General features: G+C 45.3%; 1 protein-coding gene across 1 annotated transcript in view; it reads right to left on the minus strand.

The window, feature by feature from the left end:
- Positions 1-2,370: 2,370 nt before the first annotated feature.
- LOC147901746 (receptor-like serine/threonine-protein kinase NCRK) overlaps positions 2,371-24,173 on the minus strand; it is a 33,679-nt gene continuing 11,876 nt past the window's right edge. Inside the window, exons 8-11 of the mRNA XM_087374959.1 lie at positions 15,651-15,887; positions 6,771-7,010; positions 6,123-6,488; positions 2,371-2,683 (exon numbers count right to left, since the gene is read on the minus strand). Coding sequence (XP_087231085.1) covers positions 2,657-2,683; positions 6,123-6,488; positions 6,771-7,010; positions 15,651-15,887 — 870 coding nt within the window. The 3' untranslated portion in view covers positions 2,371-2,656. The remainder of the gene's footprint in view (positions 2,684-6,122; positions 6,489-6,770; positions 7,011-15,650; positions 15,888-24,173) is intronic.

Consider the following 24,173-nt stretch of genomic DNA (forward strand, 5'->3'; position numbering starts at 1 on the left):
TTAATAAGTGGCAGCAAATGGTAAGAAAAGCTAAGGAAACCAAATCAACTATAGTATTCAAAAGACATCTCAAAGAGGATGTTCAAGCCAAGGCAAAGTGGACACCATCTGAGGCAGGGAAGCACACAAGGGAATCGTAAGCATTGTTGTAAACCATTGAAGCCGAGGAGAAGGCAAAGAAAGCTGAAAAGTTGGCTACGGAGGAGAGACAAAGAATACAAGAAGCAAAGGAATGCATGGAGTGCCTAAAGCAACAGTTAAAGTCCACCGAAATGGAGGCGGAGAGCGCCAAGAGTGAGAGTCCATGGCAGAGAGTGAGCTCAAGTCCATGGCAGGAACTTCTAAGATTCAGAAGATGGAAAAGGAAGGCCTTCTCAAACAACTTTGCCATATGCAAAACTCATTGAGCGTCAAAATAGACGGCATGATAGAGCAGCTATGAAGGAAAGTGAGAAAACCAAAGCGGTATTAAGGGGCTGCAGGAAATCTTCAAACAAACAAAGTGGCCAAGATTCAAATCGGGCAAAGAGAAGCTTCAGGCAGGATGGAATATCCACATATTGGCAGCACTTGTACTATGCCCTAGAACTGGAATACCATGCCAATATATAGGAGCTTGCTAAGGCTATGGAAAATTCAGAGAGCAATACTTTAAATTGGAGGTACAACGACTCTCTTGCAAAATGTCTACTCAGAACAACTTGACAAATTTGAAACGGTTTGGAAACAACTGCAAGATTTAGATGGAGCCCTTGCCGAAAGCAAGGAGAGAGTGGAGAAGGTGAAGGACAATATCTACACCCTCAAGCCGAGAGAAACCAATTTTAAAAAAACTTGCCAATGAGGCAATGCAGATAATGATCCTAACAACAGCATATATAAGATCCCAAGGTTATCCTCTTTAGATGCAACAGGGTGGACAATGCACGATATGCGATGGCCACATCATAGATAGCTTCCCAATTCGATGGCGGGTGTGTTCTCACCCTATGCACTTCTATTTCTTCGTGAGTCTTCATGAAGGCTACATCAAGATGTCGATTGTGTAAGATTCCATTGCCTAACCCGTGGATAGATCACTTGTGCCTACCTCCTAAAACTATCAAGGAGGAGAAAGTGGAAGCTCCTAGGCAATCCGCAGAGAGCCAAATTATGAATCTCCACCCAATAGGTAGGTAAAGCAAGAGGAGCTAAGTCGTGGATGTCTTTGCTCTCTCCTTGAATTTGTTGTGCATCCCCAAACATCGTAGCCATTGCGGTGGTTGCAGGACAGAATATTTAAAATATAAGGCCAGTCGACTACAGCTTTGGCTGACTGCAATCTTTCCAAAGAGACTTGTGCCATCGCACAATTATGAACATAAGCATTCCAATTCATCCATGCACAAGGCTTAGGGGGGTACGTGCTAAGAGAATCTCTGAAAGCCATTTGCAGCATGGCTGTCAGCCATAGGATCTGGCAGCTAGCCAAAAATCTCCGAGTACATTCTTCCTTAGTACACGCTTTGCAAAGACGGGTGGTTCTAAAGAAAGCTAAGTGTAACAATAACATCATGTTACAGAAAGTTGTCCATGAGTTTCACTGTAGATGTATAGTAGTTTCCCGTCTACAGGGCATCACATGACCGAGTGCTGCAGAAAAGTTCTGAGTTCTGCAGCAACAACCTGAGACATTTTCCTAGCACACACTTTCCTTGAATTTATTTCCCGTCTACAGGGCATCACATGAGCTCCGAGTGCTGCAGCAACAACCTGAGACATTTTCCTAGCACACACTTTCCTTGAATTTACCCCCCCCCCCCCCCCCCCCCAAATCAATTGAATAAGCTACATTGTGATAGTGGGAACTTTTTGGTACCTAGAGCTTCAATTTTGCATGGTCAAGGTGACTTAACCAGGTTACGATATTCTACCATTTGGAATCTTAACCTGGTTAAACTCACCTTGACCATGCAATGCAAAAATTTTAGTTCTTAAGCTCTGCACATACCATGGATTCCATAATTTCATTCACAGGGTACCAATGCAGCAAGATATGCACTGTTAAGTACACTGTTAACTCTTTGCAAAAATGGAGAGCCTGTGAAACATATTGGTCGTCCTATATGTACTGCAAGTATGCCACACAATACTTGTTTATATAAAGGGTCTTTGTGGAGTTTGAAGTGAACTGTGGCCAATTTGCTAAACTGAAGAGGCTGTGCAATAAATTAGTTATCAATTTCCATTCTGCCAGTAATATGGCTCTGATATATGTCTCTCAATGGTTGTTATTTAGAAAGACATGCATGAAATCTCAAACAGCGTATTCAGTTAATAAATCTTTAGCGGCAGCTTCTCAGTGAATCATTTCCAAATAAGGGTATTTCTATGAGTGAGACAATCGTTTTTACATGAAAAATAAAGGTTTAGTTACCACCATTCTTAATGAGCTATTTGCAGGACACCAATTGATTGTTCCATTATCCACATGACAAAGTGGAAATAGCTGATGCTAAAAAGTCAATTCTATATAGAACATATAAATAATGGCTTCACATTATGTGCTTAGGATAATTGACATTTTGAGAAAACTAATTTATGTTACAAGAATCAAGATTTAGAGAAAGGTTTCCATTGGTACACCTTTAGGAAGAGCATCTTGAAGTCTAATTGGCTATCGTGCTGGACTCTCTACTTGGACCTGAAACAAAAAAGAAAGTTACACAATGTAAGCACTACCTGAATCAGCGTGGAGGATAACAAGACAATTCTTTAGATGAACATCATCCTACTTTTAAAAAATATCTATTTTTTTGCCAAAATGTTACTTCCTACATAGATCAACAAAAGTAATACAACTTCTAATAGTTTGTGAGGCTTTCCTTGTGATGATATAACGTATTCAAACAATTTGGTTGGTTTGTAGCTAATGCACTTTTTTACGTGTGATTGATAACTAAAGTTCAATAAAGAAAGTGCATGCAAAAGTCTGAAAACAGTCGCAGCATTTCCATGTCTTGACAATATGACCAAAACATATACAAGGGCAGACATTCAGCTTGCCTCCCAGCGTAGCTAATTGCCGAAGTTAACATCATTGTGGAGCAAGCACAAAGGGTAACTCTGAAAGGAACACAACTTGATAATCATGCTCTATAAATGGACGATTCATCAATACGTAGTCTATGAGTTTTAATTATAGCTTCTGTGTTCATCCCCCCCAAAAAAATTAAATATATAAAATCTATAAAGAACAAGATAATAAAGATTTGTGTTAGTGGCGTGCACAATATGAATGTTATCTCAAGATCATCTTAGAGTAGGCCTTCCCTATAGACGATGATTATGGGAAATGGGAATGTCTGAGAAGTCTTTCCCAAGCGTTTTAAATATATGCAACATTCTATTTGTTGTCACAATGTTGTGAACTTACTGCATAACAAACGTCTAGCCTTGTGATAGTTAGATATACAAGAGATCTAATGAGCTACCGTACTACTTTGTCATCGATTGTAGAAAGTTTGTACTCCATGGGAGTGGTTGCAATCTTGCAACATGATATATGAAACTTCGTATTTCTGCTAGCTCATAAAGGTGTTGTTTAACAAACCAAAAGCATGAGTGCAAGATCTTTCATATTAAACTCTATAGATAAGTCTTGTTACAGTTCGATGATGAAGCTTTCCTTTCTTCCTGTCACAATACAAAAAGTGCAATGCTCCCCTTGACCTTTGTAGTAGAGAATATGGTATGCATTGGATTTGATGTATCCAAGATCAGTAAAATTCTTGTCAATTCTGTTGTAGTTTGTATGGCCATTTTAAAGTCCACAAACTAGAAATGATCCTTAATGCATGTGAAAGAAGGAAGAGACAAGCTCATTAAGTGGAAGGATATGTCATATGAAAGTGGAGATTAATCATTGAAAAAATCAGTATGTGCAATAGAGGTTTTCTTATTTAAAGATGTAGGCACAGTAATGGCCAATGATAAGAGTTTCCACCATAAATATTTTATGTGGTCCAATAAAGCGTTTTAGTAACTAAATACCTCAAGTTTCAAGTTTTCCTTTTACTTCCTAGTGTGATTGGGACCTAAGGTCTACCTACCACTACTTTTGATCTTTTAATAATCCTAACCCATACACCTCAATGTGCTTTGTTCGAGCATGAAATACAAGATCCTTGGCCAATTTAATAGATCTTTGATTATTGGTTAACAATGCAGTTGGACCTTTTTGAATAAGTCTAATGTCATTTAAGATCCTCCTCAACTAGTCAGCCTCATAGGTTGGGTTAGTGATGCTCTATATTTGGCTTCCATGAAGGATAAAGCAATAGTACTTTGTTTCTTACTGCTCCACGAAATCAGGCCAGATCCAATGTTGAAGAAATATCCAAAAGTAGACATGCGGTCATCCGAGCATGTTGCCCAATCACTAACTAAAACCCTAATAGTTTTAAATTATTGCTTCTTTTATACTCAATCCTATGAGTCAGGGTTCCCTAGACATCCCAAAGTATTCTCTTTGGCTACCTTTCAATGGATTTCTTTCAGATCAGCCATATATTGGGATACTGCACTTATTGGACAGGCTATGTCCGGACTGGAGGTGGTCAAATATATCAGGCTAACTACAAGTAGCCTATATAAGGTGCCATGCACTTGTTGATCTTTCAGCAATTTCTCACCTCAATTCATTGGTAGATTGATCATCTTGCAATCCTCCATTCTAAACCGTTTCAGGATTTTATTCACATACTTGGTTTGGTCTCTCCAGACCTCAATCCCCAAACAGTAATGCAGAGTAGCCAAGGTCTTTTATATCAAAGGCTTTTTTTAAATCCTGTTTGGTCTGTTTTATATCTCCCGCTTCACTTTGTTTCATGTGCAGGTACAAATTGTCACTGCCATTAGTTTGCCCTCGGTGCTGCCTCTGATTCGCTATTTGTCCCTTTGTGCTAGTTAACGTAGATACTAGCACTGTCACCAGATCGACAACTCAAATTTCTCTAACCTCTTCCTTCACACTTTTCTTTGCTTTTGCAGGTTGGTGAAGATCACGATCTGCGACCTGTACATCACATGTTTTCTTGTCCTGCGTCACTTTACACAAGCTTCTTTCTTCTTCTGTCTGGTACAACACACCTTCTTGGGTCGTCTTCTGGTTCTCCTTTTCTGAGGAGTCTTAAAGAAACTCTAGTGTGGGAAGAGGACTACCGTCTAGGGGTATGCGCAGGTCTCTTTGATACCATCAAAGAAAACAGGAACGAGAGACCTGCTAGACTGCAACGCCCTTCACACGCAAATGCGAATTGATGCACGCACACGTACATGAATTGCTTAAACTGAAATGCCAATCCTGGCTAGAATGAAACCATACAACTGAAATGCAACTGAATTGCAAATACACAATGAAACCTAGAAATAGCAAACCCTAAATGAGGAGGAGTGGAGGTGAGGATTCAGCCCCAACCTATGTGGCACATTGACACATTGTGCCCGATCAGAATGCATCAAACACATGCACTAGATGCAGTACTTGCATTTGATAGGCTGCTCTAGAATGAGCGAGATGGTGAGTGACTATTGTGTGACACATGGCAAGGGGAATGGTGCCATGTGGCAACCATCCCATTCATCCATGATGGATGTATGTTAAAAATCTCTAACCCTTGTCCATGACATAACATCGTGGATGTCACAACCTAGTTCCTAAGGTCTACTTACCACTCTTTTTGACTTTTTAATTAATCCTAACCCATAAATTACCTTAAGGATAACTCCATCGTTCATCTCTTTTTCCAACATTTAGTATATTAGCTACCTCTCGACCACTTGAGTCTACTTAAATTGCATCTTGAACGGATATTGAACAAATCTAATATTTCCTAGAGCTTTACCTATCTTGCATCTTGAGTGGAATCACGCCTCAAGTGCTTGAATGGGAATATCTTACAATACCAAAGTAAAAGGTGATCAAATCCACACTGCCTACAGTGCACGACAGGATGCAAGAAAACTCAAGGACAGGAAGCGTACTATAACCAAACTCAAGAGAGAGACTTTCAACAAATACTACAGTAATTCATGCATTCCCGTTCAATTAAGTGCACAGGCAAAGGCAAATTCGATCATACCAGTAGCCCATTGTTTTGCCAGAAATACTCAAGGCGAGGTTTCACAAGATCAAGGATTTCTTCCGTAGACTTTTTGAGAGTGTCATTAGCCGTCATAGCAGTAAATTTTTGCAGATATTCTGCAGCTGACAAAGAAGTTGATCGAAAGCTCGATTGTTTGATGGGTTCCTCTTTTGTAAAGGTTCCTCCTTGCTCACAGTCTACAAGGACATCCTCTCTGCCACACCTTATTTCTGAAGTCATTCTGCATTGGTCATCCACATTTGTGGAAGAGATGATACTCCACATGTCTGGAGGAACATTTAAATGAGAAGTATCATCTCTACTAAAGCTGTAGTCGTGAGTCCAAGAGAGTAGCTGGGGAGCCTACAAGAGACATCCGCATGTTACTAGTAAACATGGACACTAATGCATGCATTACCCTTTTGATTCATACATACACATATGCCCATGTATAATAAAATAGCTATGTACGTACATGCACATGCTTTTTTTGGGTGAAATTCAGTTGTTTGTACAAAGATATGCGTGCACGCGCGCACACACGCACGCGGGGGGGGAGAGAGAGAGAGAGAGAGAGTAGATATTACGTCAATGTACATAGAAAGGACCAGCTTTTTTTCCCCAAAGGATAGAAATTTATAATACCTGGTTTCTAGCTTCCATTAGAGGCCCAAAGTAGTTCATCCTTATAATGTTCTCGGGAATCAAGGTGGCAAGGACTTGCACCACTAAGGTCATAGTGGGTCTGGATTCAGGATCACTTTGTAAGCAGAGCCATGCCAAATGTGCCATCTTTTGTACATCTTCCATTTGAAAGCCCTGCTGCAATATTGGATCCACCAACTCACTAGGGAGCCTCAATTTGTCACGTAGCAAGGGTAAGGCCTGCATGTGCATCCATTTGAATATATGCATTTCAGAATGACTTTTGGCACCACTGTTCAGATAAATAGAAATGGAACGCCTCTCTCTCTCTCTCTCTCTCTCTCTCTCTCTCCATGATTTTGAACACCATTTTTATCCCCTTATGACAAGATAGCTCCAGATCTTGGCTTTCTATAGAGGATGGTTGGTCTTATCTAACTTATGCCCATCACCATAAATTGGGATAAGTAAATGTGAAACCACATCAAGTAAGAAATAATTGAATTCATAACTGAATTGAATTGTACTGCACCACAAGAGCACTTAACTGAAAACAGAGTCTCCTTCCTTCTTCGCAAGTGGCTCCTTCATTCACATGTCAGAGATGTGCTTCAAAAATCCGGCCAAGGAAAGGTTATCCATCTTGGAGAAAGCAAAAGGTTATCTATCTCAAAGAAAACAGAAGGTCTGAAACCCTACCAAAGCTTCGTATAAGCACCCAGGAGAAAAGTACAGCGAGTCAAGAGGCTCTTTTTATAAGTGAAGAGAGGCAGGCTATAGCCCTCAACTGTGTAAGGGCCAACTCAGCTAGCCACGCTGGTCGACTGGTCAGCCAAGATCCAGGGTCGACAGACCCCAGATCTGCCCCAACTCAAGGCCATTACCTAGTCTAATGGACCAGTGCCATCCACCAAAATGCTGCTCTTTTGGCAGCCATACATAGTCCTATACACAGGGCATGTGTTCCCATCTCCTACCTCAAGTCCACAAATGTCCTACTATCCTTATGAAGCCCACGCAAGTGGACAGAAACCTCCAACACCCACCAGTGTCATGACTGCCAATCCATTCAGAAGAACGATTGTGAACAGCTGTCTTCTGCAGATCTGCTGCATGTGGAAAATTGCTATGGAAATAGAGCTAAAGCTGAAAGCTACATTTGATGCTATGGGCAAGGTAGTTAACATAGTAGATCCAAACAGCCTGGAGGAGTGGGAGGCCAAAGACACTGAAGCGCTATGAATGATCAACCGGCACATAATGATCCTGGACATTCAGCTTGCAGAGACAACCTTTGAGGCCTCGACTAGTCACAAACCTGAAGGATGTGTATGAGACCAACATTTATTGTTCACCGTGACGATGAAGGAGTCAGTACATGATCATCTCAAAATAGTCGCAAACAAGCAAACGGAGGAGGTTGAGGTTGGAGATGGGACATCCCATCTTCTCCCTCCCGTTCACCTACTTGGCAAACATTCTCAGGACCTTGGAGATAGATTTGCAGACTACCAGATGCATGGAAGTGGCAAGGTGATATGACTTCTCATCAATTTTTTGAGACCTCCAGTCCACTGAGAAGAGGAGTTAGGAGACTGTTCCGCTTTCCCTCCTCTCCCTCACAACTCTCTCATCTTCTCACAAGGACTCCCCCACCAGCCCTCTAAAAAGCTCTCAGTGGATAGTTCTTTGGTCCCCCAAGTGGACATGACGACGCCTCACAACCTCAAGGTGGACTACCCAAGGTCCCGGCATCTGCAAGAGGACAAACTCCTGCCTCAGATAAACCCATAGCTCCTGCCCGGCCCTCTTATGCGGGGGCGAATCACACTTCTAAAGGAGGGTTCTTCTCAGCTCCTTTCCTCAAAGCCCAACAACGGCACATGAAGGAAGTTTGAAAAGCCAAAAAAAAGAATGGTTCACAGGACAATTCAGATGCCTCAGAGTGTCGATCCTGCGCATCTAAAGAGAGCAACTAACCTCCAACAAAGACGACGACTCTTGATCCATAGTCGAAGAACTTACACAGTGAGTCTATTGAATGGCTTCATTCCCATGCATTAGTTGGTTTTCTCTCCAGTGCATGTCCTCCGGAGGTTCTCCTTGAAGCACGGGCAAGGAATGGTTCAGTTAGAACGGGTCTCCTTATGACAAATGTTCTATTCCTAGAGGGGATATTATGTTTTCCTTTTTGAGAGAATAGACATGGCTTCGAGAGGGTCTGTGGACAATTAGTCCTTGTAGCTAGGCAGAGGGTTCCCATACTGCTCCCCTCTTTGTAATCAAAGAGCTACTCTTTGTAGTGGGCTAGGCGAGGTAGGAGTTGAGAAGGAGCAATTATATACCCGAGGTGAAATCCTAGGTTTGTGTTCAACTAGATTTGGTTGAGGATTTACCTAGCATGTTAGTTATTCTCACAAGGAGGGGGGATTTCTTAAAGGAACAACAATTGATTTATAAGAGCCTCCCTAATTCATGTTTTTTGTGTGGATTATCTAACCACATAGTCAAAACCTACCCCCAATAAAACACAAAATTCAAGCCCCACATTGGTTGTCCCTCTCCTCCCTTGGTTCCAAGATACAAGTGGTCCTGAAAAGTTAACCAATCCCAGCTTGCTTCTAACCCTGATCAAAATGAAAAGGGAAACAAAGCAGAGGCTATCTTGGTTGATAGCACTAGCAAAGAGAAAGAGGATATTTGTTTCATCTCCAAGAATTCTTATGAAGCTTTAGCAAACCAAGAGATAGATTATGAAATCAAGAACATCAAAAGCAATTTGATGATATAGAGGTCAAACTTGGGTGGTCCAATGTCTTCGAAGAGGAAATAAACAGTGTGGTCATGAGGGAAATGAGGAGGTTGAATATGAGGAAATTCAATGGCGAGAGAGAGAGACTTTGCAGTTCAAGGTAAGGCTTTAGCTATCATGCAAAATAAGAGGAGGCTTTTCCAGGTAAAGAGACAGCCTCCAAAGTGAGAAGCCCGAACCCCCAAGGCCAATAACGGACAAAAGAAGAAAGCTAAGTAACAAAATTCTCTTATCACACTCAATACGTGTGGTATTGTATACCCCTCCAGAGGAGAGGAACTTTCAAGTTGGCTGCGATTAGACTCGCTCTCACCAACTTTTCTAGCACTCCAAGAAGTCCAGGGAGCGTTTGATACTATATAGTAAGCATGAAGAGGGGAGGAACTTTCAAGGCTGCGAGCTGACTCACTCTCATCAACTTTTCTAGCACTCCAAGAAGACAATGTCACAAACCAAACTATCGAAGCTAGATTAAGTCCATAGACAGAAGGAGAGTCTGATACTATACTAAGCATGAAGAGGGCAAGGGAGGCACCGCCATTGGCATGCTTTCACACTTTTAGGAGGGTATAATCAAAAGGTGGGTTTCCTCTACAGTGCACTATGAAAGGAGGCCATCCATACTTCTGCCAACGTATGTCCCTGCTAATATGTAAAGCACTATAATCACTTGGGATTCCATGATAGTGATAAATGGAAATGCATTTGTGCTAGGACATTTAACAAGATTGAGGATAAAAAGGACAAATGGCTAGGCAAAGGTAAAGTTTCAGAGGGATTGAACTACATGCCTGGAAAAATCTTAAGGGCACCCTTCAGCTAGTAGGTTCTAGCAAACCTGGTACTTTCACTTGGACCAATAGGCACATAAGAGATCACAGAAGGGAGGCAAGACTGGACAAGGCTTACCCCTTTCAAGATCTACTAAGTCGATCTAGTAGTCTCACTTCTCAAATCCTTTCTTCCCTCACTTGTCAGACCATAAACCTCTCTACTTGGTCTGTGACTTTGGCCTAGGAAAGAGAGCACCCTCTTGGTTCACTGCAGACCCTGGTCTGGACCAATTAAAGAGTGTTCAAAAGCAGATTTCTGAGATGTGGAAAGCAATTTTTGCAGCTCCTGGACCTGCTTCTATTGCTTGGCAATTTGCAGTAGAAAGCACTCAAGTTTCACTATAAAATGCCAGGAAAAACAAGGCTAAAACTAGAGCAACAACAAATCAAGATAAATGACTCTAAAATTTACTTCGGAGACATGGTGGGTAGGAAGAATAGACATGCCTGCCAAGGAATCTTCACACTTATCTGAAGAAAAAGAGTCAATGAGGAAATTCCCTTCTAATCAAGAGTGATAATTGTCAGAAGATCACATCAGGGCAAAATTTTACAGGATATCTTCTAGCACTAACAAGTTTCAAGCTCTCCTCTCTAAGATTATGAAGATGAGATTAGAGAAGCAAGAAGGAAATGTCAAGAAGTCGAGGAGACAACTCCACTAACACTTAAGGAATCCAAGGAGGCTGTTGAGGTCATGGCCGATGGCAAAAACCCTTGGGGAGAACAGTTTGCCAATCGAGTTTTACAAAAAAAAAGTCAGATATAGTTGGACCTTGTCTTTTTTTAGTATGGCAGGAAAGCTTACATCAACAGCAACTCCATAGCCAGATTAATGGAGAAATTAACTCATTCCAAAAGACGGAGGAAGGGAAGATCTTAAAAGCCTCCTATGCTGAAGTGTAGTTATAAGATTTATGCCAAAGCCCTTGCCTTGCTCTGAGAATCCCGAAAAGGACGGAACCTAGATTCTCCAGGACTAGGAAAGGCTTCATCAAAGGAAGAAACTTACTTGAGGAAATTGTGTACAGCCTTGACAAGTTCATTAGCGAGTATAGATCCTTTTTGTAGGGAGGTAACAAAATAATTTCCAAACTCAATTGGACCTTTTGCACAAGGCCCAAACAGGTGTGATTGACGTCTAGCAAGGTGTGGTCTAGAGCTTGACTGGGCTTCATTATCGTTAAGGAATATTTCCCAGGTCCGACCTGTTAGGGGGCCCATAAGTGGAAAACTACCCTATTCTATCAGCCATTTGCAATCCTGAACCCTGCTGCACTAAAGGCAGCTCAAAATTTAGCGGTCACTGTGGACTGCCTTTGAAGCAGTTAAGAGTCAGATCATTTTCTCAAGAAAGGGTGCTTTTATGAGTTACCCATACACAGAAATATCCCCCTTGGTGACAGGGACTTTGTCACAGCCATCCTTCTATTCAAAAAGGGACTACAAAACTGGAGGCAATTGTGGCATAGAGAACAGTTAAGGTGGAAAGTGGCTGGAAATAAGGAGAGAATTCAGCCTTACCAATCAAGGGGCAGAAATAGCCATGGGCAGAATAGATCTTTGGCTTGGAAAAATTAAATGGAAAGGGGGCTTGTCCTTAGTTTTCAGGGAAGAGTTTAGTTGGGTGGGATCTCCCCATTTTTTTCCCCATTCCTAACTCTTCAAATGATACTGAGAAAATATTGAGAATGCTGAACTCCAGATGGTATTTAGCAGACAACGGACATCAGAACCTGTTGGCTGCCCAGTTTTGAAAAATATTGAGGTAAGTTAATACTACACAAGGCAGTTTGGACAAATGCTAGAGGGGAAAGTATTGGAAAGGGAGATGGAAAATGTCAACATTACTCAAGTTACAGAGAAATATTTTCATCTTTTTATTGATTGTCCCAATGGATACATGTTAGAGCTCAAGCCCTGTGGTGTATATGGATTTCTAGAAATAGTTTACAGCTCAACCAATGGATTACATGCTGAATCTGCTTTCATGAACTGGTTTAACAGGAACAATGCAGATTGGCTCAAGAAGTACTAAATTACAAAGAAGCACATGATGAGTTGGAGGCCCACGAAGTCGAGTTCCAAAAATTCCCTGCCAACACAGACCAGCAGAAGAATCATCCCAGCTCCTAGTCAAAGAAGAACCAGTTTGATGCAGCAATAGATTCTGTCTCTCTTTCTTTAAATAAGATGGGACTTGTTTTTGTTGTTATTTCTTTTGAAATCATGAAACACAACGCATGGATTCTTTGTACACCTCAGCAGCGGTTGATTTTGTCTGGATCAGCAATGTAATTCTTCTTCAATAAAATATATATCAGCAACTTCTGCTTTTAAAAAAAGGATCAGAGACAAGTGGGGGCTGGTGACACAGTGGACACTCGCGTGATGCCCATGCTTCCACGTAACATGCCTTTGAAGTGAAGAGCTTTAGGGAGGGTTTGTTCTGCACCAAGCCACTCATGTTTGAGATGGGACACAAGGGGAAGGGTAAACCAGGAAAATGTAAGAGCAAAGGTGACTAGGATCAAAGGGTGAGAGAAGCCTAAAGCCGGAGGAGAGAAAAAGAAGAAGAAGAAGAAATGATTGTACTGCAACAAACCTGGCACCGCTGGAAAGGACTACTATTAGAAGAGACGAAGAACCTACGTGATAGGGTGCCAATGTTACTACTAAAGAGATAGTCCTAGTCATTGAGCACTGTTTTGCACAGTCCATGATGGACAAGGGAGACAATTGAAATCTAGATCGTGGTACATCCAAAAACATGTTAAACAAGGCATTCATACACCTGATGTAAGAAATCTGAAATGCCTCTGTTGGGCTTATGCTCAACCTTCTCAATCTGTAATACTCCTCTCAAAACAAACAAAGCATAATCCAACCTGCATAATATGAGTGTTCTCAGCAATATCATGATGGAACCATTTAGTGTAGAATATTAAAATCTCTGCAAAGGTACTGACAACAATGTGTGAGAAATAGCCAGAAGGCTTTACAAGGCTGATCTATGTGCAAGAACCAATGCCAAAAAAAGTCAATAATGTGCAATTGTCCTGAAATCACTCCGCAAGTGAATCGCTGACGCGAAGAACTACTTGACATGACGAACTACCCAATGCCAAAAGTGCTGAGGTGGTATCAGATGGATGAATGTGAGAACTGATGTAGATCCAAGGGGACGGACGTCTGTAGGTACTGAGCGGGTGTTTTAGGGAAAGGCTCACTTGGCTTTGTGGAGTTCGATCTCCTCCAAAGATGTGCTAGTCTACAACTAGACATGATAAGTGTAGCAAAAGATTTTTTTCGAGTTGAGACACTATTGATGCCATGAAGCTTAGGTTGCATAATGTCACTCTATATATATTTTTGAAGCTCCAAGAGGTGCCTTGTGTTTATGTCTTGAAAGATGTGACTTAAATACATGACGGCTTGCAACTTCAAAGAAGTTGGAATAGAGTGAAGCTGAGCTTCTACCAACATTGCGGTTCGCAAGGCTAAGAAGGCAGAATTAGGAAATCAAGCTAGAACCCAAAGCAATATTAGGAGAGCAAACACAATGGAAAATTCTTTGGAGTTGATAACGATTGATGCCATGATTTTTAGTCTCTCCTCTGTTGAGTCCTTTCATTCCTAGCACCACAAGAGCTTGTTGACACACCTTTTTCTTACTTTGTTTCTAACAGGGAAACATGTGTTATTCCGTCCTCGGGTCTGGTGTTCATGGCAATGAGGGGGAGAATCCAATGGCTTACTTGCGAGATTTCAATATAGGATGTAGAATCAACAATTGGGATTTGGATCAGAGCATGGTCACATGAAAACCCATTTTGTCCTATCGAAACCTTGAAACAACGAAACAAACGAAATGTTTCCAAATAGGATGAAACGCTCTCAACGAAACTTCTGTTTCATCCACATGAAAATACATGTTTTTGCCCCATTTTTTATTGACTCCATATGCTTTTAATTTTTGACTCCATAAATATTAAATGCTCTAAAGTTGAAACTTGAGAAAGGAGATTGAAAGCTTGAATTTGAATAAACTTGAAGAATGTGCTTATGTTTTGAATTTCCTTTTTAGGTGTCTTTGTTCAATCTAAACTTGAATATATTATATCTTATTTGCCCTATCCTTGTATATATTCAATATCATTTCGAAACCTGTACGAACTTGAGAAAGGATATTAAAAGCTCGAATTTAAATAGATTTGAAGAATGTGTTTGTGTTTTGAATTTCCTTTTAAGGTGTCTTGACTTGTATTTCTCTTTGTTCACTCTAAACTTGAATATAACATATCTTATATGACTCCGAGATGTTGAGAGTGAGACATTCAAGCATGCTAGGTCAGTAGGAAGCTAGATCCAAGTCGTGCAAACAGACGTCCCATCTGTGACACCATCATTGCAGCATCGCGACTGCAAGTTGTCTCGCATCTCCAACAAATACATCCCACAAAGACGACTCGAGGATGCCAAAGATAGATCTTAGACGTATTTCGTATACAACAAGACTCCCAATGGGACCCTAGTCAATCCCACACAGAGCTTCGACTACTCATGCCCAATACCACATGACAGGAGCTCCTCTAACAGCTCAATCCAGTTCATGTTGATAGTATCCTAGTTTACATCTCATATCATCACCAGGAGTTCCTAGAAGGTGTGCTAAACACCCGCATTTCCCCCATGAGGGAGTGTAATCTCATGTTGTATTGAGTTTTCTTTTCTATTCTCATAGCTTTCTGACTTTCTCTCATTTCCTTATTTTAATGATCCCTTGGATCTCCTTGTTCGTACAGACATGCACTAAATCTCCTTTGTTTCGATTTAGCTTTATTCAATCGTTAATTGATAACTTATTGTAGTATGGGTGTTTGTAATGGCTGATGTGTCATGTCTAGCTTAACAAATGCCTTCTTATAGATATAAATATTAAAATTACTTTCTTTGTGACCAGAAGAATGACCCTAGTATTGTCAAATAAATATGATGTTCATATTGTTGTCCATACTCGACACTACCCTCATGCCCTTTTCGACAACTGAGAAAGATATTTAATCATACAACTACGCTTTCTTTCCTAGACAAAGACATGAAAGCACCTCACCTAGAAAAATAGTAGCAAAAATTGACATAAGAGCAAATCTTTAATAATTACATGTTTAACCTTCAATCAGGATTATACTAAACAAGGAAGTGTTAGTTTTAGTATTAAACGAAAATACTTACCCACACCACCAAGCTTTCTTGTCCAAGTGGAAGACTCTCATCCACAGGTTGGCGTCCAGTAATAAGCTCCAAAAGGACAACACCAAAACTGAAAACATCGGACTTAGTCGTAGCTTTTCCCGTCAGTGCATATTCAGGAGCAAAGTAACCAAAAGTTCCTAGCATTTGTGCTGGGGAGCTTGGACATGCATTACAATCTAGCTCTTTTATAGTTGTAGCCATTCCAAAGTCTGCAACCTACAAAGCATCACAATTTCAGCTATGAAAAATTAGTGGCTTTATACATGTCTTGTGGACTCCTACATACAGACAAACACACACACGCACATGTGCATGCGCGCCACACACACACACACACACACACACACACACAGAGAACAACTAGAGATTGCTAAGACAAAGATTATGATCGTTGTAAGACAATTGAGAATGGAATGCAATTTGAAAAAGGAAAGTTAGATGGCCTAAAAATATATAACCTTGTAAGACTAGAATAAGTCCAATCATACAAATTTAGATTTTTTTTTGTTCTAAAGACCAAAAATCTACACAAAAACTAAAAGAGAAAATGAAAGAGAAGAAAAAAGAGGTAAACAAAAACTTTTATGAAAAACAAAAGGAAGACATACTTTGCAAGCACTTATGTCGTCATCAGTGCCCAATCATAAGTAGCTATACTTAGATGGCCTGAAAACCCTCTTTAGCTTCTAGAAGAATTGTTGAAAGCCACCCCTATGCAGCTAAGAAACGATAAACAAGAAAGTATGTATGCGTTTGGGGTACAAACAATAGTTTTATATAGATGCCAAGTATAGAGAACATTTCAAGAGTAGGGAAAAACGATGAAGCAATTGCAACTCTTTACTTCAACATAACAGTTCCAATCTCTACAGCGAATTAGAAACCAACCTACTGAACATGCACATTCACAAGGGGACATTCATCAAGGAAAAATACAACTTGAGTAGGCAATATGCAAGCCTACTAGCTTCCAAAAGCCAATACAAAAGTACAAATAAACCGTCACACACATTCATTCCTTATTATTGAGGATTACTCAACTTGCACCACCACCACTTAATCTTCCTAACCAATGTCAAGGAGGTGAGTAATGATCTCTGCCTTGAAGATCAGAGCTCTTGCGAGCCCTCCTCCCTCCTTCCATAGCCTCTACCTCCCTACCCCCCTCCGCCTCACCTCCTCGCCCTCGCCCCCCCTCGCCCTCGCCTTATGCCCCTCGCCCTCGCCTCACATCCCTCGCCCCTCGCCTTGCCCCGCCACCACACCCTCGCCTCGCCCCTCGACCCTTGCCCCTCGCCACCACACCCCGCCCCTCAGCCCTTCGCCCTCGCCTCTCGCCCTCCGCCCTCCCCCCTCGCCCCTCCGCCCTCGCCCCTCCGCCCTCGCCCCTCCGCCCTCCACCCTCGCCCTCGCCTCCGCCGCCGCCCTTCTCCCTCGCCTTCGACTTCCGCCCTCCGCTCTCGCCTCCGCCCTCCGCCCCCACCATCGCCTCCTCTTCCTCCACCCCACCTCGCTTCGCCTCGCCTTATCCTCCTCCGTCACACCCAGGCTCCATCCCTCGTCTATCTCCCCCCCCCCTTTTTTGGTGGCAGCCTCTTCTTCATCGGAGGTCTCGCAGTTTGTCTTGGCGGTATGGCGGCTCCCTACCCGGAACCAGAGGCCCAGCCGGACCCTCCCTCTCCAGATGCCTACCGCGTGATCTTGACAGAGCAACAGTCGTCTCGGGTACAACAGGTTGCCAATGACTTTGCCCTCACTTCCGTCTATGGCAGAGTCATTGGACACTCTCCCTCCAGACCAGCCATCAGGGACTGGCTCCAATCCACTCTTATGCTAGAGGACAGCCACATCGAGGAGGTGGCCCTTATGGGAAGGGGCATCTTCTGGCTTAAACTCTCCACTGCGAAAGCTGCGAGCAACCTGATTGCTGGTTCCCCCACATCTGTAGATGGAAAGATCATCATGATAGTCCCTTGGTACCGAGGATTCAGCGCAGCGGACTTTGATGCTCGTTTCCACATACCTCGCCACCCAGTGACGCTAGTTTTTCCAGGCCTTGTTGCTGAGTTGCGGCCGATAGTCAGGGACCTGGGTTCTCACTTTGGCTGGGTGATGCATGACACTTTCGTCGACGCGGTTGCTGCGGCAAGAGCTCCCAGAGTCCGTGTGGCTGTGGCAGACCCTGCGTCCCTCCCTGCAGTGATTGAGATCGTGACAGATGCTGGCAGCATTACTCAGAGCATGGTAGTCACAGGACAGCCAGGCCAGTGCCTGAGGTGTCACAGCTTTGGGCACCTGGCTGCTGCTTGTCCACGCTTCTCCAGCTCCTCTCGGCCCCCCCCGCCCCCCCCCCTCAGCCCCCTCCCCCTCCCTCCGGGCAACCACGTCAGGAAGAGCAGAGGCAGCCGGAGTCTGGTCCAGAGGTGGCTGGCGGCTGGACCGAGGTCAGAAGGAAAAGAGGAAAGAATAAGAAGACTTCTGACAGAGGCAAGGAGGCAGAGGTTACCCAACCTGTAGCAACGCCTCAGAGACCTGACAGGCAGCCGCCCCAGGGTCCTGGGAGAGCTTTTTCTTCGTCTGTAGCCTGCCCTCCGCAGCCTCAGGTCCCCCTCTCTTCCGGATCCCCAGCTCCCTTCCACTCAGCCCCAGCCCCTACCCCAGCCGCAGCCCCCTCTTCCCGACCCGCAGCATCAGCCTCCGCCTCTTCCTCTTCAGCCCCCTCCTCTTCCTCTTCAGCCCCAGTCCCAGCCCCAGCCCCATCCCTCCTCCCCCGCCCCTCTCAGCTCTTCCGCAGTGTCAGCTGCACCGATGGTTCCTCAGCCGCGGGCAGCCCCCACTCCCCCTCCTCCGCCCCCCCCGCTAGTCGCTTCCATGGAGTTTGAGTTGCCTACCCCTCAGCCTCCTTCCCCTTCCCCACCCTAGGCAGGGCATCCCGAGACTGCACCACCCCTGAAGCAGTCTTCCTTGTCTGCTAGCCCGACCCCCTCAGTTGCAGACTCTGGCGGGCCTCAGCTCCAGGAGAGAGAGCTTCCTCGCGACTTCTACAGATCTGGTCCCTGGGATTACTTGGATGTGGCCGACCTCGGGACCTTCCCAGCCTGCCTCGACATCAGTATCTTCCTGCTCCGTAAAGGGGCGGATGGGAAGATCGCAGCCTTGGCCCCGAGGGATGGCCCCAGCTTTGCTTTCACCTTTCTCAGCGACGGCACCGAGACTTGGACAGACGACTCGGTCTGGGAGGCTCTCAGAGAGCAGACGCACGCTCAGATTTGCTCCTGGATAGGCCCGTCGGGTGGACAGCTTCTCGAGACTCAGTGGTCCGAGGGTGACGTGCGCCTGCGGTGGCGTTGCGCCGCCAAGCGTTTCAGATTGATTGTGATCCTCAGGCCCCCTCTGTCGTGGCCCCTCCCCCAGGATGTCAGAGCCTGGACTCCTCAGAAACTTCGCGCCTTCTACGGGATGACTACCTCAGAGATCTCGAGTTGGCTCGAGAAAGCGTTTGTCCATGGCACCAAAGGCCTCACGCCTTTGCTAAAAGTTTTGAAGAATGGGCAAGATGACCCCGCCTCCCCCTCCAAACCCTCACAAAAGCGTCAGCGCCTTCATTCCGAAATTTCAGCCTCTTCATCGACCTCAGCTGCGAGCAGACAGTTGTTCGCAACCTACCAGTCCTCATCATGAGCTTACACCTTGTCTCCTGGAACGTGAACGGGTTTCATTCTTCTGGCACCCGTGGTCCTAGGAAGCTCATCTTGAGACAGGAACTTCAGCCAGCAGTGATTGGTCGCTTGGATATACTCCTGCTCCAGGAGCATAAGCTTTCAGTGGCTCATTCCCGTAGCTGCGGGAAGATCCTCCCTGGACGTTCTCACACTTATTGGGAGCCCTCGATCGGTGCACAGGGGAGCCTTGATGGCCAGCCCTTGTTAAGCCCAGCATGCAGACGACGTTGATGGCACCGTTTACTACTGTCGAGATGTAGGAGGCCTTGATGGCCATCGATGGGCAGAAATGCCCTGGCGAGGATGGGCTCTCTCGCGCTTTCTTCACCTCTTTCTGGGATCAGATCCATCAGCCCCTCCTAGCAGCCCTCCAGAGGATTTTCAGCAGCGGACATATGCCAGAGAGCCTCTCTTCGGGATTGATTTGCCTCATCCCGAAGGGAGGAGACCGACAGGAGATCCATCAGTGGCGCCCGATCACTCTCCTCACCACTGCCTACAAAATCCTTGCCAAGATGATCAGCGTCAGAGTTCGACCACTACTTCCTGACCTCATTCATGACACTCAGACAGGCTTTGTCCAGGATCGCAGTATCCTGGATAATGTCTGCACCTTCTCAGAGGCGACGGAGTCGGCTCAGCACAGCGGGTCGCACTTAGCCATCCTACTTCTCGACTTTGAGAAGGCCTACGATCAAGAGGACTGGTCCTTCCTGGAGGGTACTTTGGAGAGACTGGGATTCCCAGTAGGATGGATTCAGAGTATCTCAGCGTTATACAGGACAGCTTCCAGCAAGGTCATCATCGGCGGCAGGATGGGAGAGCGATTTCGATTGGAGAGATCAGTGCGTTAGGGTTGCCCCCTCGCTCCTTACCTGTTTCTCTTCTTCGCCGAGGCGATGACATACTACCTTCAGGCGAGGTCGACCGGGATCCGAGGTGTTCGCCTTCCCATCAGGGAGGACACGGAGCTCCTGGACTCGGAGTATGCAGATGACACAGCGCTGTACGTACAGGATGATGAGATGATGCTGGAGAGGGTGAGGCTGGCCTTAGAGGTCTTCTGCTCGGCAGCCGGTGCGAAAATCAACTGGAACAAATCAGTTGGTTTTCTCACAAACCCTGGGGCTTGCTCATAGTGGGGGAGATTTTTGGGCTTCAGATGGATCCCGCGGGGGCAGACAGCTAGATATCTCGGCTTTCAGGTCGGCCTGGACATCACGCCAGCTCAGCAGTTTCTCCCGGTGCTAGATTCCATTCGACGGAAGCTGGCTTTCTGGAGCACTGCTAAGCTCTCTCTTGCAGGTCGTGCTCTTGTAGTCAACCAGGTTCTCCTGGCCACGGCCTGGTATGTGGCCTCTTGTTGGTGCTTCTCGAGATCCAGCGTGGCACAGCTCAGGAGGATGGTCCGGAATTTCCTGTGGTCTGGGGGGGATGGTCTCAGAGATACCAGAGCCAAGGTAGCCTGGCAGACAGTCATTCTTCCGCAGGCTGAGGGTGGCTTGGGGGTCATTGATCCTGAGCTTTAGAGTCAGGCCCTGCTGGGCAAGTTAGTTATCCGCGGTTTGACCCCGGGGGGGCAAACGTGGAAGATGTTACTTCAGCAGGGGATCAGTTCTTGCGTCTCACGCCAAGGTGGAGAGTGGCTACCGTCCCTCTGGTGGATCTTCACCTCTGCACCGCTTACTCACCCCCGCTCCCCGCTCATTCGTAGCCTTCTCACGGTTTGGAGGCGACTCCATCTCAGTCTCCTCCAGTCCCCTCCTAGCAGTCAGGAGGAGATCGACCGCCAGCCGCTCATCGGGAACGATCAGGTCAGAGATACCTTGGGCCTTCAGCTGGGGGAGAGGTCACATATCCTGTGGGACGGTTGGATGCGGGGGCCAGCCCGGTCCCTTCGAGTTTGGAGGGACACTTACAGACACTTGGAGACCGTTGCTCTAGCAGCCGCAGCCGGAGGTGTCCGTGGAGCAGGCGAGACGCACAGAGATAGACGGAGCGATTCCTGCCGGTTGGTTGGTTCCACCCGAGATTCAGATCCTCGTGCCTGGTGATGACCGTTGGCTTGGACAGTTCACCCCCCGTGGCATCCCACTGGTGGTTGCAGGCCGGATGGACGACACCTCTGTTTTCTTCTTCGCGGTTCTGGGGGACGGCCGACTCAGGAGAGAGGGTGTGCTCATCGACCCCCTTCTCTCGTGGCAGAGGGTTCGGGTCGTAGGCCTCGTGGGAAAGGTTTGGCGGATCGATCCTAGTATAGAGCAGGATCAGCTGCAGTTATGGCGACTCTGGCTTTGGGAGGGGCGGGCCCTGTCAGAGCTTGATTGGGACCCAGGTGAGTGGAGATGGCACGAGGTTGTGGCAGGCCAGGGGCCGACCCCTTTCTTCGCTTACAGCACGACATTGGGCAAGAGAGTTCTCGGGAGGATGCGGAGCCGCCCGCCCACCCAGTGGCCCAGGTGGTATGCTCAGGGTATCTCCAGGCTATTTTTGCAGGCCTTCTGGAAGGCCTTGTGGGAGAGCTGGCGGCCGCAGAAGATTTCCTACTTCCTTTGGCTACTCGCCCACAAGGGTCTTCCAGTGGGGAGCTGGTTGCGGCAGATTAGTCAGGATGGACTTTGTCAGATTTGTCATGAGGACGAGGAGTCACCAAAACACTGCCTGTGGAGCTGCACTCGCGCCCAGGAAGTGTGGAGGTGGACCTTCGGGATCCTTACTCGTGCAGCACCGGAGCTAGGTTTGATCACCTGGGGCGCGTTCTGCTGGTGCAGCACCACACCTGGCTATCATCAATTGTTCGAGGTAGGCCCGCAGGACCCCATGTTCCTTATCACACAGGGGACTTGGGGGCCGCTTGAGGGCATCCCGCCGCACTTGGCAGAGGCGGACACAGGATCTCAGGAGAGGCAACCAGTCTGGGAGATTATTAGCAGCATCGTTGGATGGCACATTTGGACCTCGCGCTGCGCGCAGATCCTCGGTGGTACCTCTCTTTCGACTGCCCAAGTCATGGCCGACATCTGGAGTGAGATTATACACACACTCAGAGGCCAGTGGGACCAGATACAGGGAGATTCCCGGGCTGGCCGGGAGAAGCGGAGACGTTTCCTCCGAGATTGGGATACGCAGGGCCTCTTCTTCGAGCATACTTCTCAGGGCCTTCAGTGGCGCTATTCACCACCTCTCTGGCTGTTTATTCACACCCGCCTGATCCCTCCGTGAGAGAGAGCCTTTTGTTTCCATTTAGGGCTGCGTCCGATTTGTGAACGCAGCCCCGTCAGCTGCAAAACTGACCTCATGTATCTTGTTTTTTCGAAGTAATATAATCAGCACTGTTTTTTCGGCCAAAAAAAAAAAAAAAACCAATGTCAAGGAGGTGCGTTTGAGAGCTGAAGGTAATGTAGATGCTTAAGCGTTGACCACAATGTGGCAAGAGTTGAAGAAAAGGCTGTCTCTCTACACACACACACACACATACACACACATAGAGGCCCTTGCATGTACATTCATATATACATGCACCCACATGCATACATATAAATGTGGATGTTTGTGCATGTAGTATGAGAGAGAGTGTGTATGTGTATGATTTATATGTTGTCTATATATACATATGTTTTGCACATACACATACATGTGGGTGTGTATATGTAAAGCCACATGAAGGCATGCGTGCATGCGCACACACACAGATGCATGTAGGTATAGACTAGTTGAAAACCATTATAACTAATGCAAAAATGAAAACTTACCAATTGTGTGGCAATTATAGGTATATAGTAACTAATTGAGGACCACTTCTACTTTGCCCTTCCTTTTTCGGTCCATTGGTATGTGGAGTAGTTAATAGTACTAGTTGCATCCCTACAAGCTTTTGTAAGACTGACACAAGGGTTAAGTCCCACAACTAGGCTTCGGCCTAGCCTATAAGGTTCTAGGCTATTTCTACCCTATATATGAGACTTGGGCCACGTCTTAGAGGGCCACACAAAGCACAAACCCTATTTCTATACAACCCATGAAGAGAGTGAATCCAAACCTATCTCATGCCCCTTGCATTCTTCAATTCCAATATAATTTTAAAAAGTGTGATAGTGCAGATCCAAATGGGGCTTTGAAGAGCCCTTGTTTCGAGTGCACTTGGACCCAAAGGGGAATGGCTTGGGGATCTCAAGAAAAGTTAAGATGCACAACTTAAAGCCTTTTGTGAGAGTAGACAACCACTCGAGTCACATCTATGCATGATCCGGCAGAACATACTACTTTTACGAGAGGTGAAGTGGCCGACACTTCACGTAGAAGGATCCACTCACAAGCAACTCTTCCAACTCTTACGACCTTAGGGATTTTTTCTCCAACTCTGATATTTTCAATCATGTGACCCATCCCCTCATATTTCCAATCATGCAATCCATCCCCTCATATACCTTGCCAATGCAGGCATATCTCCATCAACCTTTTTCAGTACCTTGATAATTGGCTTACACAAATGAATGAGGTGTCATGCATCAGCCCAAAAATTATCGCTGCCTATACACAAGTCATAGCACAACATCCCAAGGTCCTGCTTAGAAGTGGGCCATGCATCCCACTCTGGACTTGCTACAACCTATTGAAGTGCAGTTTTCATTTGAAGGAGTCTTCACAGCATCAAAAAATTGTATGCAAACCTTGTCTCTGGATACTTCAAAAGCTCCTTCCTTGCAAACTTGCGGTACAAAGAAAGAGAGAAATGATGGCATGTGATAAACCCAATTGCCTCTCTTCCATTGTCAATAAT

The sequence above is a fragment of the Dipteris shenzhenensis genome, chromosome 5 (assembly GCF_047967505.1).
Source record: "Dipteris shenzhenensis isolate YYH24624 ecotype China chromosome 5, Dip_SZ_1.0, whole genome shotgun sequence".
Lineage (NCBI taxonomy): Eukaryota > Viridiplantae > Streptophyta > Polypodiopsida > Gleicheniales > Dipteridaceae > Dipteris > Dipteris shenzhenensis.